General features: G+C 31.3%; 1 protein-coding gene across 2 annotated transcripts in view; it reads right to left on the bottom strand.

Annotated features, from left to right (window-relative positions):
- LOC114331880 (purine nucleoside phosphorylase) overlaps positions 1–21,527 on the bottom strand; it is a 65,007-nt gene that overhangs the window by 35,847 nt on the left and 7,633 nt on the right. For both annotated transcript variants that reach the window (XM_050646195.1, XM_028281569.2), the window contains exons 2-3: positions 10,244–10,338; positions 2,762–3,023 (exon numbers count right to left, since the gene is read on the bottom strand). In XM_050646195.1, the coding sequence (XP_050502152.1) occupies positions 2,762–3,023; positions 10,244–10,338 (357 nt within the window). The remainder of the gene's footprint in view (positions 1–2,761; positions 3,024–10,243; positions 10,339–21,527) is intronic.

Genomic DNA, 21,527 nt, shown 5'->3' with positions numbered 1-21,527 from the left:
TCAAAAATGTCTCACAGCTCTTATACTATTAGTTTATATAAATGTTAAAGTAAACCACATGGAAAACTTTTTTATTATCAATTTTACGAAAAAAAGTGATTCGTCATAAAATACTCAAAATAGTCAAAAATCTAAAACTCAACCATCAGATATAAAATTTTATCAATTTTATACGAGTTATGTCAAAAATATGAATTTCGTTAAAGAGTAAAGTACCTTTATATTTCAGAATATCAAAAAATGCTATTACGAAAAGTTGTTTGAAATTAAAAACTATGTTTAAATATACAATTACATTATTCTAATCCAAAAACTTTTTTAAATTTTTTCTCAAATGACGGATACTCATCATTATTTTATTACAATTATGATAACTATTTTATTATCACTTTTACGAAAAAAAGTTATCCTTCATAAAATGCTCTCCCTGGTATAAAATCTAAGATACAACCATCATATATTAAACTTTTTAAATTTTATACGAGGTGTGTAAAAAATATGAATTTTTCTTAAGAGTTAAGTGCCTTTATTATTCACAATATTTTAATTGGAAGGATGTAATTGAACACTAAAACAAATTTTTTAATTCCAAACAACTTTTCTCAATAACAATTTTCGATATTGTGAAATTTAACGATACTTTACTCCTGAGTGAAATTCATATTTTTTGACATACCCCGTATAAAATTCATTAAATTCGATATTTGATGATTGCATCTTAGATTATATACGATGCAGAGTATTTTATAAAGAAAAAAATTTTTTCATAAAACTGATAATAAAAAAGTTATCAATAGGTTTCAAGTTACGCAGACATACTCTATAAGAGCTAAAAAAAATTTTTTGCTGAACATTTATTATTGTTGAAGTTTATTATTAAATGTATTTTTTCTACAACCGTGTTAAAAATGCAATTTTTAGCACTCCATACGAGCGTTAAAAATGCTACTTTAAGGCACTAGTGCTTTAAAAAATTTTTAAGGCACTGCAGTTCGTATTGACCGTATTGGCAATTTTGATGTAATGTCAAAAAAATATAAAAATGGAATGTCAGTCAAGTTCAAGTAAATGTTTTTGTAGATATTGTCCTGTAATTACGTTTGTAGAAAAAATATTGTATAATATGCGTGTTAAAAAGTACATTTTTAAGGCACTCATGTGAATTGCAGAACTCACTTTCGCTCATTCTGCAAACTTTCACATGCGTGCCTTAAACGTGTACTTTTAACACTTATATCATAAATAACTACTAGGTAAGTTTTACAGAAAAAGGTTTTGATCACCTTATATAAACATTTTTTTTAGCTGGTAATTTCCGGTTTTTGTATTACATTTTTGTTATCTATCTTAATTTTCTCAAAAAGAAATAGTATATTTCATTTCTAAAGTAAAATAATTTAGTGCATTTTAAAGACTACATCCTAAGCTTTAAAAAACCACTTATAAAACTGTAATAGATCTGTTCAAACTTGAGTAATACCGTCTTAAAATGATGGTAATTCTATAAAACTACGAAGATTTCAAAAATTACATTTTTTAAGACGTCACATCATTTGAATTAAATTTTTGAGATTTTTTTTTGAATGAAACATCATTAATACGATGTTTGAAATATGATGTAAGTTGTGCAAAATTGAGGGCTTTACCTATAAGAAAAATTGTATTAGTTACACATTTTAAAATCATTTTTAAACCAAATTCATGTAAGGCTCATTTTTCGCCCCCACCGTACTTATGCCCATACATTTTATTTATTTTTATTATAACCATAAGATAGTTTAATTATCCTTCTTTTATGTTCAATTTGTAAAATTTCATTTAATCCATTAGTTAAAGAATTACATTAAAATAACTCAACGGTGCACTTCGCCTTACGCTAGTTTACAGTGCGCCAATGTTTGTGAGAAGGGTGACTTTAGCGTTATAAATAAAAAATTATAGAAGATACAGATTTAATTTTAGAAAATTCTTTATAGAAGGTTTTTCTTGTAAAATTTTCTGAATTTTTCAATGGTCAAGTCAGATTTGTTCTAAAATTTATATTTTCGGAGTTATTTAAAAAAACATCAAACTTCGTAGTTCATTTGTTTAATAAAAAATGAAGCACCCACTTCTCGAGTAGAACTTTTTGATATGTTGTTTATTAAACATTTCTTAATGAAATTTCAAAAAGTTCTATCTTGTTTGATTTTTTCCGAAGTGAAAATCTATATGCACTCCCCTACTTGGATAAATTAGTCTGGGACACATAGTTAACAAAAATAAACTGATATTTTCTTGATTACTTACGAACCAATTTTATTTTTAAAAAGTGTGTTGAATAGACGATCGAAGACCACATTCAAAACTATAAAAAAAATGTACAGGATGCTATTAAAAAAATTAAAGTTAGGGTTTGTAACTAAGGGATGAATATTTAGGGAATGATTTAATCTACGCCATATTAAAGTGTATTACCAATGGAATAGCTCAGTTTTTGTCCCATTCAAAAATCTCTATTCCTTTAAGAGATATAACCTGGATAAATTAGTTTGGGACACCCTGTATGTTCTCTCAGAGATACTCATAACATACCTCGTTCGATCGCCCTCTGTGTCGTTCTAAATATATTGGCTGATACCTCTGTAAGTGTCGTGGTCTCCATTCCATAGGTCATAACTTTTAGAATACAACTTTTAAAATACGGCTATCAAATTGGGATTTAACATAAGATAATTTAAACAAAACTGAAATGTAAAATAATGTTTGAAAAATATCTTACTTTGGATTTAGTCCTCCAGCAGCATTTGTAGCTATAAGATGAGTGATTCCTAATAATTTCATCACTCGTACGGGCATAGCACATAACCATAAAGGATACCCTTCATAATAGTGGAATCGGCCCTTCATACAAATTACAGGAATGCCTCCAAAATTACCGAAAACGAGAGCACCGACATGGCCTTGCACTGTACTCTTTGGGAAATTGGGTATGTCTTCATAAGGTACAGTAACTTTGTTGTCTAAACCATCTGCTAAGGTACCTTTAAACCAAATGGGGAATTTTAGTAAGTATGTATGGCTGTTTTTAAAGAGGATACAAATGGAATATGCCGAATTTCAGGTTTATTAAGCTATTGTTGGCATTTTACAACTTAGGGGGGAGTCAATATAGAACGATAACTTGCATTGTTTCGGAAAAATTCAAACAAGCTTTTATTTTTCTAAAACTTTTTTAATTAGTTTGTATAGTATATGTTAAAGTAAAAAGTCTTACTCACAGATTTAGCCGCTAATTGTTTATTAATTGTTTAAACAATAACAATTGTTTTGTAGAAACAATTTTAAAAATGTCGTTGAATTCATCATTTTACTTTGATCAAAATTGTTTCTATTTTATTTTTGATTATGCTGAATCCGAATCTGATATTACAATTAAAAATTTTTGATCTCTTATATAGTATCTATGTCACTGAAATGTTCTGTTGAAGACGAGAATGCTACGAATTCCTTAGACTGACCATAGGACAAATAATTCACTTTTAAGAGAGCGAAAAGTTAGTCAGAGACTATCCAGTAAAGTCCATCTCTAACAATTAAAATACTTTGGACATGTTATGAGAGCAAACAAAGAAAACATGGAAATACTCATTATACAAGGAAAGGTGGAAGGCCGAAGATCACGAGGAAGATCCCCAACAAGATGGATCGATCAACCTACAGGTATATGCAAAAGACCTATACATGAGTTAAAAGAAATGACCAGAGACAGAGATCTTTGGAGACGGACAATACACGACATCACGTCGAACACTACACTCCCTCCGGGGGATCAAGATTGAATATGTCTGCTTAACTAGGAACCATATGGGAAACTTTTTAGTGTCAATTTTACAAAAAAAAATTTTTCTTAATAAAATTGTCTATGTACCTGGTCTAAAATCTAAGATGCAACCATCAGATATAAAATTTTTTCAATTCTCTACGAGGTATGTCAAAAAATATGAATTTCGCTTAAGAGTTAAGTACTTATCTTTGTAGTTCACAATATTTCAATTAGAAGGATGTAATTGAATATTTAAACATAGTTTTTAATTCCAAACAAGTTTTCTTCATAACAATTTTCGATATTGTGAAATATAAAGGTACCTTACTCTTGAGCGAAATTCATATTTTTTGGCATACCTCGTATAAAATGAATAACGTTTGATATCTGATGGTTCCATCTTAGATTGTATAAGGCGCAGAGAGTTTTATGAAGAATAACTTTTTTAGTAAAATTTCTAGGACTTTCGGCCCTCGGTAATAATACAATCTTTCATTCTGCGTGTAAATTTTCCAAAAATACTTATTAGTTTTCTCAGGAGTTTTTGGCCCAAAAAATTGGCGTGAAATTTTGCTCCTACGCCATTAATACTAGCTTGTATTCCTCTATGTATGTCGCTTATAAGAGCTGAATTATCGTATCCCTGTGAAAGAGGCTTCATAATAATCTAAATCATCAATTTCAAGATTCTTGAGAATTTCGTTACTTAGATGAAGTGCTTTTTCCTTTTAACGGGTAAAAATCCAAGAAAAGCCTTTTTAACCTCGAATTTTCTCGGCTTCGTGTGTTCACAAAATAATATCGAATTGTATTTTGATTGTAAAGTGCGTAAAGTTACAAATTAACGATTTATTTTTTTTCTGATCGGGTCTCTCGTGTGTCACCCCCGAGAGGGTAACACTCTCCGCCCCACCCTAGCTACGCCACTGTTTAGTATATTTATTTTATTATTTAGTTCTGTCTCTTCCGAAAGTCTTCGCAAGACTTCTTCAGTCGTGACTCTACGTAGGATATTCTCAGAATCCTTCTGTAAAGCCATATCGCGAAAACACACTTGTCTCATCATCGATTTAGTCAAACTGGCTGCCTCTGACTAAATATACAGAAGAGGATCTGCTTTAGGGATGTAACTCTGCCCAGGTAAACCATAATTTTATCCTAATCTTCTGGTATTTGGGGAAATTGTGTCCTAGTTTCCCATTATCCCACCTAATTACCAAAGTTTCCCTTCGCATATCCTACCATGATGTCGGGCAGCAGCAACATCAGTACAAAGATAGAGTGTAACGAAAATGATCCTGGATCGGTGCAATACTGGACACTAGAAGTTTTAAGGGCTTTTAGATTGCTATGGAGAAAGCAACGGAAAACTACTCCATTACTCTTCCCTATTATAATCATTATGATAATTGACCACAGTATGATCGGCTTAAACAGAGAGCTTTAAAAAACAACACTGTATTGTTAACTGCTTTTATTTCGGCTTACATTGTCCGTAAGAAGCAACAAGAATTTTTTGTGTGCTTTTTTTATACTACAACATAAGTAATATAAAATATATTAAATATACAGTGTGTCCAATTAAGTCGGCATCATATGAGAAACTTTTTTATTCTTAGTTTTATGAAAAAAAGTTATTCTTTATACAAAGTTGTGCATGGTCTAAAACATAAAATACAACCATCAGTTTTCAATTTTTTTAAGCCGTATACGAGGCACTTATGTCAAAAAATATGAATTTTACTCAACAGTAAAGTAGCTTTATTTTTCACAATATTGAAAATTGTTATAATGAAAAGTTATTTGAAATTAAGAACTATATCCTAATATAAAATTTCATCCTTCCAATTAAAAAATTTTTTGATTTTTTTTAATTATGGATAATAATCAACATTATTTTCAGTTATTTCAATTACGATAACTCTTTTAATATTAATTTTACGAAAAAAAGTTATTCTTTGTAAAAAGTTTTGCATGGTCAAAAACCTTAAACACAACCATATAATATCAAAATTGATCAATTTTATACGAGGTATGTCAAAGAAGATGAATTTCGATCAAGAATAAAGTACCTTTATAGTTAAGAATATTTCAATAAGAAGGATATAATTACATATTGGAACATGTTTTTTAGTTCTAAACAACTTTATATAATCACAATTTTCTGCATATGTTGTGAAAAATAACGGTATTTCATTTAAGTACTCTTGAGCGAATTCATATTTTTTGATATACCTCGTATAAAATTGAAAAAATTTGATATAAGATGATTGTATTTTAGATTTTAGACCATGCAGAACATTTTATAAAGAATAACTGTTTTTCGTAAAATTAATAATAAAAGAGTTATCATAATTGAAATAACTGAAAATAATGTTGGTTATCCATAATAAAAAAAAAAAAAAAAAAAAATTTTTAGAAGAATGAAATTGCATATTAGAATATAGTTATAGTTCTCAATTCCAAACAACTTTTCATTATAACAATTTTCAATATTGTGAAAAATAAAGCTACTTTACTCTTGAGTAAAATTCATATTTTTGACATAAGTACCTCGTATACGGTTTAAAAAAATTGATACCTGATGGTTGTATTTCAAGTTTTAGACCATGCACAACTTTTTATAAAGAATAACTTTTTTTATAAAACTAAGAATAAAAAAGTTTCCCATATGATGGGACACAATGGGACTTAATTGGACACACTGTATAATAGAAAAAGTGTATTTATATTCTTACTCTTACAAATATTGATGCAACATTATACCGGGTGTCCATTTATATTTTCCCCCATTTTAACTGCCTATAACTTCTGAACGGCTCAAGATAGAAATATGCGGTTTTCGCTGAAATGTTTTATTTTAGTAAAAGTTTTGTCTGAATGGATTAATGGATTAAATTTTTTATATCGCTTTCAAATACGAAAAAAAAATGGCGGATTTTTGAAAAAAACTTTGTTGACTTTTTTTAATGGAACACCCAGTATATTTTTTTGTAAATTAAAAGAAAGGTCATTCACCTATCCAACGATATAAAGTTTTTCAAAATCGGTTGTCAAATGACTGAGTAATTAATTTTTAAAATGAGAGGTGCAACTCTCTAACTAAGCAAATTGATATTATGTTATGTGATTTCCACATTGTATCTCTCATTTTAAAAATTAATTGCTCAGTCATTTGACAACCGATTTTGAAAACTTTTATATCGCTAGATAGGTAAATGATCGTTTTTTCAATTTTTTAGCTAAATGGCCATTTTTCATATCGCTTTTAAATAAAAAATGGCGGATTTTTGAAAAAAAAACGTTGTTGACTTTTTTTATTAAAACAACCAGTATATTTTTTGTAACTTGAAAAAATGGTCATTTTCCTATCCAGCGATATATTTTTTTTTAAAATCGGTTGTCAAATGACTGAGAAATTAATTTTTAAAATGAGAGATGCAATGTGAAAATCACAACATAATATCATTTTGCTTAGTTACATGTTATTTAGGTATGTGATATCCACGCTGCACCTCTCATTTTAAAAATTAATTTCTCAGTGATTTGACAACCGATTTTAAAAAACTTTATATCGCTTATATCGCTGGATAGGCGAATGATCGTTCTTTCAATTTACAAAAAAATATACTGGGTGTTCCATTAAAAAGAAGTCAACAAAGTTTTTTTCACAAATCCGCCATTTTTATTTTCGTAATTGAAAGCGATATAAAAAACTCAATCGATTTATACAAAACTTTTAGTAAAATAAAACATTTCAGCGAAAACCGCATGTTTCTATCTTGAGCCGTTTAGAAGTTATAGGTAGTTAAAATGGGGGAAAATATAAATGGACACCCGGTATACTACCTACTTGCAACTTAGAATAATACATTATTTTATATAATTTTTCATCTATTCAAAATAGACTATGGAAACAACCTTCAACCGGCCTTTAACCTCTTGTATTATCATGACGAGACTTGGCGGTGTATAAAAATAATAACCTCTGTATGATTTAATATTTTGTTTTTCATAAACAAATATAAATCAAATTTACCTTGTTACCTACGTAGAAAAAATTGTCTATTCTCTTAGATAAGATAAAAATACATTGTTATAAAATATTAGACCAGGGCAATATGCAAAAAATAAATCGATTTTTAAATAGGTGCAGCACCTAGAAACTTGCAACTTTTTGCATTATGCTCAGGATGATGCCAATACAAAAGTCTACAGTGGAAAAATGGGTGGAAATGCATAATTGCCTTTACAGTGCATAAAATACATCCAAAAGTGCATAAACATGTCAAAATAAGTGTATTAAGGGCCAGATTTTGTTACTCGGGGGATTTTGTTAAAACACTTAAGAACAGTGCTAACATATGGTACAGAAACTTTATCACTTAAACAGAATGACCAAGAACTACTCAAGCGATTGGAGTGAAAAATCCTAAGAAGAATATACGGAGGAATAAAAACATGGTTTGTGGCGCAGGCGTTACAACTTTGAGTTGTACAGAAGTTTTGGAGGACATGAGATTGTAAAATTCATTATGGTAGCACGCCTTAGATATAGGGCATGAAATCAGGCGAGAGAAAGATGCTATAGTCAAAAAAGTTTGAAAGTTTTTGACCGAAAAGGGCCGATAGGGTAATGAGCAAGAGGAAGACCGAGACCAAGACAACTTAGAGAATTATTTAAAATCTATTGGAATTAGAGCATGGAGAAGAGTTGCCAGAGACAGGGGCATAAAGAGTTGTGACGCCACTGATGATGATGATTAAACTGTTTGTGGTCTTAGCTTATTCCTTTAATTTATTATTGAGAAATGAAGATCAATCTCCAGAATGAAAAACTGCATATATCAGCAATCTATACAGTGAGCACGTTAAGGTTGGAATAAATTCATTTTCTCGTGAATGGACGATTTCGGAAAAAAAATCCCGAAACAGGTCGATTTTTATTTTGAAATTATGACTTTTTGCATATACAGGGTGAGCCACGCTCAACGGGACGGAGCCTACCGGGGAAACGGCTAAAGATATTAAAAATTCCTTCCGTAGGAATACGTAGGTCAGTACCGGCTACAAATTAAAATTTGTGAAATATATACAGGGTGTCCCAATTTAGCGTAATGATATAAAGTTATATATTTTTAAATGGAACAACCTATATTTCACTTTAATTTTGAATTCTACTGAACAAAATACATTGTTATAAAATATTAGACCAGGGCAATAAGCAAAAAATAAATCGATTTTTAAATAGGTGCAGCACCTAGAAACTTGCAACTTTTTGCATTATGCTCAGGATGATGCCAATACAAAAGTCTATAGTGGAAAAATGGATGGAAATGCATAATTGCCTTTACAGTGCATAAAATACATCCAAAAGTGCATAAACATGTCAAAATAAGTGTATTAAGGGCCAGATTTTGTTACTCGGGGGATTTTGGGGCCGCTGAAGATTCTGGGATTTTGGGACATAAGAACTGACCACCGGAGCACCTGGTGCCCAGGTTCACTGCTAAGGCACGTCATCTAGAGTCTCAAGGAGTTTAGGCACTAAATGGATGCAAACATATTATTTGGGGAGTTTTTGCGGTTGATCAACAAGAATACGCAATCAGTACATACCCCTGGTGTATCTGCTGCCTAAATACTCTCCAAATTTCAGGAGGTAACATGCCTTAGCAGCGATCTTGGACACCGTGTGGTGCAGGGGTCTGTTCTGATGGCGTATTTGTATTCAACCACACCAAAAATAGCCTAGTAATAATATATTTGAATGCATTGTGCCAAAATCCTTCGAAACTCCAGAAGATGACGTTCTTTAGCAGTGACTGTGGTCACAATGTGTTCCGGGAACCGGGAAACCAAAATTCTAATGACATATTCGTGTTCAGCAACACCAAAAACCTCCCAAGTAATCTGTTTGCATCAATTTAATGCCGAAAACTCTCGAAACTCCAGAAGATGACATGAATTAGCAGTGACACTGGGCACCAGGTGCGCTGGGGGCCGGTTCTGATGACGTATTCCTGTTCAGAGACTCTAAAACCTCTAAGTAATCTGGTTGCACCAATTTAGTGCCGATATCCCTCGAACCTCCAGATGACTTGCCTTAGCAGTGACCCTGGGCATCAGGTGCTTCGGGGGGTCAGTTCGGATGGCGCAGTCTGTTCAGCGTCCCCAAAAACCCCCAGTAAAAAAATCTGGCCCTTAATATGCTTATTTTGACATGTTTATGTATCTTTGGATGCATTTTACGCATTTTAAAATAAAACTATGCATTTTCACCCATTTTTACATTGTATACTTTTTTCTTGTCATCATCCCGAACACAATGCAAAAAGTTGCAAATTTCGCTGTAATTTTAGGTTAACTTCATAATTCAACGCGTGCGTACACAAACAAAAATTAAAGTACACTATAAGAATTTATTTTGATACTCACCCAAGCCAGATCCGCAAATGATGCCAACTTTGGGAATGATAGAGACTGATTTCATTAAAAAATCTGCAGTTTCTTTCAGGGTTTCGTAATTGTATCTGGAACATCAAAAAATGTATAAGCTGTTGTATGATTTACCCCTAATCAGAAATTTAGAGAGGGTAATGAAATCAAGCCAAAAGTGAGATGTGGAATAAAGCCTGCGATAACGTAAAACATTTTATGGGTAATGGTAGGGGAGCTCAAGCGGGGATTTTTGCAGTAACTCGAGCGCTACAGATTATCATATGGGGAGAACCCTGGTACCCTGTTGATGTACCTCTACCACATATATTGGCTCTAAACACAGGGGAGTTCGTTAAGGGGGGCCGAAAAAAAAATATCCTTAGAAAAACTCGAAATCGTCAGATTAAGATAAGGTAAGTTAAGTACATGCAAAACAGTGTATATTTAAAAAATCTGACGATTTGGGCGGGGCGTAAGGAAATGGGTGAGTCACAAAGCTTCATAAGAAAAATGCGAATATTTCGCGAAATGAACGATAGATCTAAAAACTAAAAAATACGTGCTCAATATTTGTCAAAAATATATCGAATGATACCAAACACGACACCCACGGATGTGGGGTGGCAGGTTACTTTAAAATTTTAAATTGGAGCCCCCATTTTTTATTGCAGATTCGTATTCCTTATGTAAAAATAAGTAACTTTTATTTGAACCATTTTTTCGAATTATAGATAGATGGCGCTATAATCGGAAAAACGATTGTTGGAAATGGAAATTTAAATTAAAAATGGAAACTCCCCACTAAAATGGAAAACTTTACTTAACTTTTTTTGGTTTTAGAACCTACTCTTCACAACCCAATAGGTCCCCAAAGCGTTCGACTGACTGCACATTGAGCATATTTTCCTCCCCTACTATAACGTAAACAGTAAAGAACCCTGAAAAACAATTAGGATAGCCGAACAGGTAGAAAAGAACGCAGTAGGTAACTCTAATATCCCCGGAATTTAGGGTCGAATATTTTGAACAAATGCTGACATAAAATCGAGCCGAATTCCTAGTTAATGGCTACGCAATAGCTATTTGTATAACAAGGGAGGAAAGGGCTACTTTTCCTCCCGAGAATGTAGTTTACTGCCCGATGCGTAGCGGATGCCAGTAATCATTCAAGGGAAGAAAATGCACTTTACAACCATGTTATACATATCATTTTTCCATCTTCCTCAAATATCAAGTAATTTTTTCATTTTTAAATAATTTATTTATGTAGTAACTGACAAAATTTATTAGAGCACTACAACTAACAAGTACGTACAGTATAACTGTCAAATATAAGTCAAATTATTAATGTAAACATTGTTAAATCAAAATAACAATTTACTGCTTTTACCATTCTGCAAAATACAGGGTGCTCTATGAATAAACGTTAAAATATATAGATACTTACGTAATAGATAATAGAACATTGTATAGGGCTCAATAAGTTATTTCATTAACGACATACCATGACATCACTTTTACTTTGCCTCCCTAGGGACGAAAAGTACTTTCCCTCTCTAGGGAGGAAAAGTACGACTTTGCTCCCTCAGGTCAGGAAAAGTATACTTTCGGTAGAGGTAGGTGGAAATAGCTATTTGTATAACAAGGGAGGAAAGTGCTCCTTTACTCCACTTTACTCCCATGTTATACATATGGTTTTTCCGCCTTGCTCAAATAATTTTCTCCTTTTTTCATTTTTACTTAATTTATTTATGTAACTAACCAACAAAATTTATTAGAACTAAAACTGACAAGTAGGTACAATATAACTGTCAACTGTCAAATATAAGTCAAATTCTTAATGTAAACATTGTTAAATCAATTTACTGTTTTTTACCATTCTGCAAAATAGAGAATGTTTTTAAATAAACGTTAAAATGTATAGATACCTACTTACGTAATAGAAAATAGATATTGTACAGGGCGCCAATAAGTTATATTTCATGAATGAAATACCATGACGTCACTTTTACTTTTCCTCCCTAGGGAGGAAAAATATTTTACTCCCTAGGGAGGAAAAGTACAACTTTGCTCCCTACAATCACGTCCGGAAAAGTATACTTTCAGTAGAGGTAGGTGGAAAAATATATTTCCTATCGCGATGAAATTGAAATAACACCAGAAGAAATTAAAAACACACCAACATTATCAGAAATGGGGAGGCTAAAGGTCAGAGAGGGTACCCACCGAACTGATTAAATATGTCTATTTCTGGCTGATTGTTGTGAATTTTCCGTAACATAAAGTTTTTTACCGGAGGGGGGTGTTAACCCACTGCCCAACCCCCTTTTCGGAGGATCATAGTTTATAAAACACTTAAGAACAGTACTAACATATGGTACAGAAACTTTATCACTTAAACAGAATGACCAAGAACTACTCAAACGATTGGAGTGAAAAATCCTAAGAAGAATATACGGAGGAATAAAAACATGGTTTGTGGCGCAGGCGTTACAATTTTGAGTTGTACAGAAGTTTTGGAGAACCTGAGATTGTAAAATTCATTATGGTAGCACGCCTTAGATATAGGGCATGCAATCAGGCGAGAGAAAGATACTATAGTCAAAAAAGTTTGAAAGTTTTTGACCGAAAAGGGCCGATAGGGTAAAAATCTATTGGAATTAGAGCATGGAGAAGAGTTGCCAGAGACAGGGGCATAAAGAGTTGTGACGCCACTGATGATGATGATTAAACTGTTTGTGGTCTTAGCTTATTCCTTTAATTTATTATTGAGAAATGAAGATCAATCTCCAGAATGAAAAACTGCATATATCAGCAATCTATACAGTGAGCACGTTAAGGTTGGAATAAATTCATTTTCTCGTGAATGGACGATTTCGGAAAAAATCCCGAAACAGGTCGATTTTTATTTTGAAATTATGACTTTTTTGCATATACAGGGTGAGCCACGCTCAACGGGACGGAGCCTACCGGGGAAACGGCTAAAGATATTAAAAATTCCTTCCGTAGGAATACGTAGGTCAGTACCGGCTACAAATTAAAATTTGTGAAATATATACAGGGTGTCCCAATTTAGCGTAATGATATAAAGTTATATAGTTTTAAATGGAACAACCTATATTTCACTTTAATTTTGAATTCTACTGAACAAAATAATGTTATTTTATTCAACATTCCCTATACCTATTTTTGACAGATTTCGATTTATTTGGGTTTTTCTGAAAATGTACTATTCGCGAAATTAATTAATTACACATTATCGCATGAATTTTAATTAACGTCTTTTTGTCAATTAATTGTCAACGGTCCATGCTTTACAACAGAATAATTACCATTTGAAACTAATCTACAGAGTGTTCGCAATCTGAAGTGTCAATACTGTACAAAATTTTGTATAATTAAATGGGACACCCTGTATTTTTGTATTTTGAATTCTAATCAAAAAAATAATATTACTTTATTAAACAATCCCTATACCTATCTTTGATAATTTTCGATTTATTTGCATTTTTTTTGAAAATGCACTATTCTTGAAATTACATATAATATAATAAGCGAGTCTTCTACAGCTGTCGCCGCTTCTCGCATCCTAATTTCCAGCGTTTTCTGTCGAAGCAATCTTCAGTTTTTAGGTCTCTAGCGATCATTGGATCTTCGACATCTTCTCTCCAGGATCGTCTTGGTCTACCTCGTTTTCTTCTAGTGCCATCTATTTTTCTCTTTTTCGGCCATCTATTTTTGGGCATTCTCTGAAGGTGTCCATACCAGTTAAGTCTTTTGGCTTCGATTGTGTCTATTATATCTAGATCAATTTTCATTTGTCTCCTAATATCTTCGTTTCTCACCCTATCAAGTCTAGTGAGTTGGCAACATCGTCTCTAATAGTTCATTTCCATGGCCTTAATTGTTGACTTGTTTCTTTGGTTGATTTCCCAGAGTTCAGCGCCGTACAACCCAATACTTTCTATTATTGTTTTATACATTCTTCTTTTATTTTCTGTTGTTATTTTATTACTCCACAATAGTCCGTGTAGCTGTCTGGTGGCTGATCTTGCTTGGCCAATCCTGGAATGTATTTCATCGTTACTCCCTGCTTTTGAAATTATTTTTACTCCTAAGTATTTGAAGATTTCTGTTGGGTTTATAGTTCCAATTTCAATTTCAATTTTACAGCATTTGGAACAACTGCAACACAGGCACTCACAGTTTTAACTGGAGTAATGCCAATGCATTTAGAAACACAAAAAAGAGCATGTAATTATTGGCTAAAAAAAGAAAAATATGAAAAAGTAATACAAATAATAGGATCAGATATAAGAAATAAAAGAGAATTAAAAGAAATAATAAATAGAAAAAGACAAAATGAATGGGAAAATTCAACAAAATCTAGACGTTTATACAATTTTATACCAATATTAGAAAACATTCCAAATTATTTTAATCCAAAACAAGGTTTAGTACACTTTTTAACAGGACATGGACCGTACCCAACATATTTGGAAAGATTTAACTTAAAAGATGATGCATATTGTGAATGTGGAGAACTAGGTACACCAGAACATATAGTGTTACATTGTGAAAATACTATAGAAAATGAAGAACATAGAGAAATGAGAAGAAGATTAGAACGAATTGAAATAAGAGATATACTACAAAATGAAGAATATTTTGGAATATTAAACAATCTAACAGAAATAATATCTAAAAAACAACAAGAAATCTATAATAATAGAAGAAGACAACAAATAATCCAACCCTGATGAAGTTGAGTAAGATAAACTTAAAATAAATAAAATAAAATATATATTCAAAAATAGATATTTGCAATTATAATAATTAATTGATTGGTTGACTTACCTGTTAAGGAGGGACAATCATAATTGTCCTATCTTACATTTCGAACATTTGTACTTATGGTAGTGGTCTTTTCGGGCCGCTGATCACAGTTTAAAGAAGCAGAAGAAGAAAAAGAAGATTATTAAGCTTCTTGACAAGTGACGACGGCGCATCACTGTTTTTTTTTTTTATTTTATTTTTATCGCACAAGACATGGGTGGGTTCAAAAGAATCAATGGGGGGGAGCGTACAAATGTTCGAAATGTAAGATAGGACAATTATGATTGTCCCTCCTTAACAGGTAAGTCAACCAATCAATTAATTGTCCTTCACATAACATTTCGAACATTTGTACTTATGGTAGGCTGTTGAAAGATTAAACAATATTGTGCGATAAATAAACAAAAGTACATTGCAATCCAAAAATGAATAGTGCTTAGCAAATTTTTTTTTTTTTAGAAACTTTACACAATATATATACATATACCTAACTAACATATTAGAGCAATTATTGATTAAGATTCATGTTTATATTTTAATTTTATGAGATGTGTACCTTCAACCAGGTACAAATAAAAATAATAAGAAAATTAATGTCCTTACTAATATTAGTAACCCAAACATGTAATTATAATTACAAAATGGATAACAAAAATAAACCAACCAAGAAGCATACAATTACATGGACTCACCAGACAATACGGTTTTGCAAAGAGTCCGTAATCTTTTGCTAGAGGTTTATTATAAAAAATATTGAATACTTGAGAATTTTCTGTCCATCTCGCCGTCTCTCTAATATCTTCTATAATCCAGTTCTAACTCCCGCTGAGGTAGATGCATGTCTGACACTATACACTTTAAAAATATTAGTGTCTATATTTTTAATTTTAAAAAATGTTGTATCCATCTACTCAACGCCTGGGTAGATGTTGCTTTATACGTCTCTTTTTTTTTTAGTTATAAACAAATTGTCTTCTGATTGAGGACGAATGTTTTAGAAATCTCTAAACACTCTTAACTGTGTTTTTTGTTTTAAATAGGTTGATATTTGTTTATTTATTATTATTATTATTTTTTGGGGAAGTCTTTATCCTATGTTATATCAAAATGTCAATTTTATCTTGATCCATGAAAATATTCTGAATTTTTATTAGGTACAGGGTTTGCAACCTCTGAGCTGAAGTGAGTGCAATCAACATTACAAGTTTGTAAGTAAGATCTTTCAGGGAAAGGCTTGTGAGAAGAAATAATGTTTCCAAATAAAGTAATACTGGTAGAGGGTCCCAAGTTAATTGATATTTGGGCAATTAAGATTTGAGGTTATATATACATTTGTAAAAAAAAAAAAATTAAAAAATGTTTTTATAATTTTCTAGGATATCTTTTATCAACGCCAATGTAGCACTGTGAATGTTTATACGAGCTATAATTATAATCCTGTTCTACGATAGATTTAATAAAATTAAAATTTGATAATTCATAAGCAAAATGGTCATTATTTTATACTAAACCGTCACCATCTCCTGAAAACTGTATCATACAGATTTAGTGATTTGTTGTAATAGATGGGATGGAATCCTCAGGAATGCCTTTTCTTAAAAAAGCTTGCCTGACAAGAATATGGAAACCCAAAGGATGTCCTGGATATAAAAGCCCAAAAATAGTTCTAAATTAAATTTTTATCAGGTCCATAATTTTCTTTTTGGTTGTGTAAGGTGTGGTGGTCAAATGTTGTGTACCAAGGCTGGAAAACATAAAATTTAAATCCATGCCAATCTAGAGTTAAGGCATTGGCTTTCTCTTATCCGGGGTCAGGGTTCCAAATTACAAACCTTGCACATTTTTTTTTAGGATATGTGGCAAACATATCGATTTCTGGAATAAGAAGCTGCTCAAAAATTATAGTAACACAATTATCACTTAAAGAATACCTACTCTGTTTCTATTTTTAAAGATCTTGATTCCGAGTTAGCAAAAGCATTTTTTTTTACTGTTATAGATGCAAAAATAATTTTTAAATTCCTATTTTCACAGAATTATTAAACTTATCTGCAAATGTTGAGTACTGTACACAACTAATCTTGTTAATGCAAGACACAGCTGTTGCGTTATTTATTCCTAGCAAAATGTTACAATTCCTATATTCGTTGAAAAAAGGACTTCAAGCCACTATATGCTGCTAGTAACTGAAGTACATTTATATGTAGTTGTTGTTCATGACTCCAAAAACCATGAGTTTTGTTATCAATGCAGCATACCCGCCATGCTAAAAAATATACATATGCATCGCAAAATATTTCAAGTACATAATTGGATTATTTTATATTTTGCTCACTAATTGGTATGTTATTTAACCACCAATTGTAATCGTTTTTAAGTATTTAGGTATGGTCATTTTAGTGTAATAACTATTAGTTTAAGAAAGAGCAAGCTACTTTTCTTTTTTATTTATTTATGTTTTTTTAGTATAATTTTCCATATTTAACTTCCATAAATGGACGAACTGTTACAAACTGACCGATTAAGGCTGCAAATGATTTTATTTTACATGTACTTTTATTTTTGATGTTCTGAATACTATTAGATTTTTTTTGTCAGCAGGTGCAAAATATATCAGGTTCGAATCAAACGTAAAACCAAGAAAAGTTATATTTTGTGTGGGTGAAAGTATACTTTTCTTTCTTTTTTTTTATAATAAATCCCAAGCAGAAAAAACATAGAAAATGTTTAAACAATATTTTCTTTACATTTTAAATATGATTTTAAAATTGGTAAATGGTCATCTAAAAAATTGACAAAAGTAAAGCCTCCTGTTATTAGATTATTTAGGGCTGGTTTTAAAGTTTTTGTAAATATAAAAGCCGAGATATTATTCAAACCAAACGGTAAACAGTTTAATTAATATAAAAAAGTTCTGTACTCAAATTTTAAATATTTTTTAGAATTTTAATGAACAGGAATAGCAAAATAGACAACTTTTAAATCTATTTTTGCCATAACCCTTGAAAATGAGCTTGAGGACTGACCTATTATAGTCTTCCAGTTTAAAATATGTGGCTTCTATAAAGCAATTTAATTGTTTTAAATTCAAAACAAAATCTCTGATTTCCGTCCTTTTTGGGCACAAAAAACTACGAAGAAAGGAATTGTTCTTTTGTATGTGAAGAAGGAGAAATAGCTCCCTTTTCAAGTAATTTTTTTTTTATAAGTCATACGACCAGTTTGGGTCTATGAGAACTTTTGGTGCTCTCTCTTCAGAGGGCGTTGTTTTAAATAAAATATTCAAACCTTAGACCCAACTTAAAACTTTCTTATCTGAAGTAATCCCTTTCCATATTTTAATACAGTTAGCCATATTACCCTATTAATTTTTATTGACCTTTAGTGTGACATCCTGGTTGTTCTCATTTGCTTTTGGTACTGCTGTCTGTTCGATTGTTTGTATCTCGATGCTAGTAGAGGGTGATTTGAGTACTGACTTTGTCCAAATCTTGGTCTGCTCAAGGTTGGATTGAAGTTTAAATGCTGCTGATTAAAGTTGCTAGATTCTGAAAGAACTCTTGATGGATGCTGAGTGGAAACAGCAGATTGGCTTTGTGGTACAGTCTTTGGATAAACAGTGGTATTTTGTGGCTTCGTAATAGAGATGACTTAATAAAGCTGATTTTGTATCTTTAATATTTTTGACAAAACCAAACAAAAATTTATTGTAAGTACACTTACTAACTTTGTAATATCAAGGTAGATGATAAAAATCAATGCAAAATGTGCAAAAAATAGTTAAATATATTTTATTCTATTCTAAACTTCTGGGCTACTATAAGTAACTCTGCGAAATAGGAGCAGCTCAAAATAAAGATTTTTTGGGCTACTAAGAAAAAGTACCCTCTTCTAGTTTTATTGTTTGAGGACAAACCAAACAAAAATTTAATGTAAACAGTAAACTTACTACCCTCGTAATATGAAATCTAGGCAAAATGTGCACAAAGTAGTTGAATAAATACATTTTATTGTATTCTAAACTTCTGGGCTACATTAAAGTACCTCGGAGAAATAGAAGCAGATAAAATAATCATAAAGATTGTCTGGGCTGCTAAAAAGTACCCTCTGCTGTAATTTTATTGTTTGAAGACAAACCAAACAAAAAACTTGGTGTAATTAAACTTGCTTTTAATCTTAAATCGAAGTAGAATTTACAAAAGTAGTGAAATAAATATAATTCTATTGTATTCCAAACTGCTGGGCTACTGTAAAATACCTCTGAGAAATAGAAGCCGATAAAATGATCATAAAGATTGTCTAGGCTACTAAAAAGTACCTCTGCTCTAGTTTTATTGTTTGAACACAAAACCAAACAAATAATTTAGTGCAAGTAAACTTGCTTGTAACGTGAAATCGAAGTAAAATTTACAAAAGCAGTTAAATTAATATATTTTGTTCTATTCTAAACTTCTGGACTACTGTAGAGTACCTCTGAAAAATAGAGGCAGGTCAAATAATCATAAAGATTTTTCGGGCTGCTTAAAAGCACCCCTGCTCTAATTTTATTGGTAAACCCTTTATTTTATTCTATTTTAAACCTTTGGGCTATAATTTTATTTTTAAACCCCTAATAATTTAGTCTGTATTACTGTGGGCTACCTTAAGGTGCCCTTATTGACACAAACAATATAAATTTTTGCATAATATCATGTCTGTCGGACATTTTGCTACAAAATAAACATTAATAGGAAAACCAGTGCAGTGTGGCAACATAGCGCCTGTTACATCTCTGTGTGTTTTGACAAATAATATTGACGTTTTGAGTATTTCGAATAGGGAAGAAGGCGAGATATAGTAACTATGACAACAGAGAAAATATATTGATAGCAACAAAAAAGGACTCCAAGTTTGAATTTGATTAAAATTGTCATTTCGTAAATACTAAATATTTATAGTTCGATCTATTCACACATAATTTAATTTATCTGACATAAAATAATTTAAAAATATCTCATAAATAACTTGGTCTTTTGGGATAAAACGCAAAAATATCATATAAATACCTTAACTCTACCAGTTTCTGTTGCAAATTTTCATATTTCCGCCTCTTTCGGGATACATAATTATTCTCTGATGACTTTTGTGGTATTTTAAACACTTTCTAATAATTTTTATAAAACTATTTGGAAAACACTTCTGATCAGTACACGCACAGAAAAAACAGTGATGCGCCGTCGTCACTTGTCAAGAAGCTTAATAATCTTCTTTTTCTTCTTCTGCTTCGTTAAACTGTGATCAGCGGCCCGAAAAGACCACTACCATAAGTACAAATGTTCGAAATGTTATGTGAAGGACAATAATAATTCAATATAAAATAAATAAATAAAAATAATAAATCAATAAATAATTCATTAAATTAAAAAAAAAGACTACCAACTCTCTTCTGAAAATAGAGGGACTGTCTTTATAACTTAGAAGAGAGTTGATGGTACCAAAAATATTTTATGTTTACTTAAATTTGTTAAATGTATTTGTTTGTAAATGTTTGTAATGTAATTAATAGATTATGGCAAATTAGTTAATAAATTGTAAAAATAGATTTAGTAGTTTAGTAAAAAATGTAAAAATATAAAAAAATATCTGTAATCCCATCAAGAAAAAACGACCTGGATTAGTCACTAGAGGCCAGGTCATATGTAAAAACAATAAATAAATAAAAAAAAATAAAAAAAAGTTCCCTTTTCAATTTGTAGGCTTTCTGGTGTTTCTCCTAGAACTAAGTACTCGGTTTTTTGTATATTAATTATTGTAAGGCCCCACTTAGTGTACTCCTCTTCCAGTTTTCTGAGCATATAGTCTATATCACTCTCGTCTTCAGCTAGAATGGCTTGGTCGTCAGCGAAGTGTATTGTGTACAATCTATCGTCATCGATTGGGATGCCCATATTGCAGCACTTTCTTCTCCACAGTGAGAGTGCCTCATTTAAATATATTTTAAAGAGTGCAGGTGCTATGCAGCAGCCTTGCTTTAGGCCCTTACTAATAGGAATTTCTCTCGTTAATTTATTTCCAGTTTTAATGTTTACCGTCATATTTTTGTAAAGCTGTTGTACTGCTTGTATATTTTTTTTGCTTATTCCTTGTTTTTCCATTGCTATCCAGAGCATTGAAAGTGGTACACTATCGTATGCCTTTGTCAGATCAATAAAAACTATATGGGTGAAAAGGCTGTGGGCTAATCTTTTCTCAATAACCTGCTTTAGAGAAAATATGCTGTCAATACACGATCTGCCTGCACGAAAGCCATTTTGTTCTTCTACATCTGTCATCTCTTTTTCGATTTTATTTTTTATTATTTTTCTATAGAGTCTTGAGAGTGAGTTTATGACACTAAGTCCCCTGTAGTTTGAACAATTTTTTCTATCTCCTTTTTTGTATATGTTGTTAATATGTGCTTTTGTCC

This window comes from Diabrotica virgifera, chromosome 1 (assembly GCF_917563875.1).
Source record: "Diabrotica virgifera virgifera chromosome 1, PGI_DIABVI_V3a".
In the NCBI taxonomy this organism is placed as follows: Eukaryota; Metazoa; Arthropoda; class Insecta; order Coleoptera; family Chrysomelidae; genus Diabrotica; species Diabrotica virgifera.
Note: the sequence above shows the minus strand (reverse complement) of the source record. Positions and strands in the feature narration are given on the sequence as shown.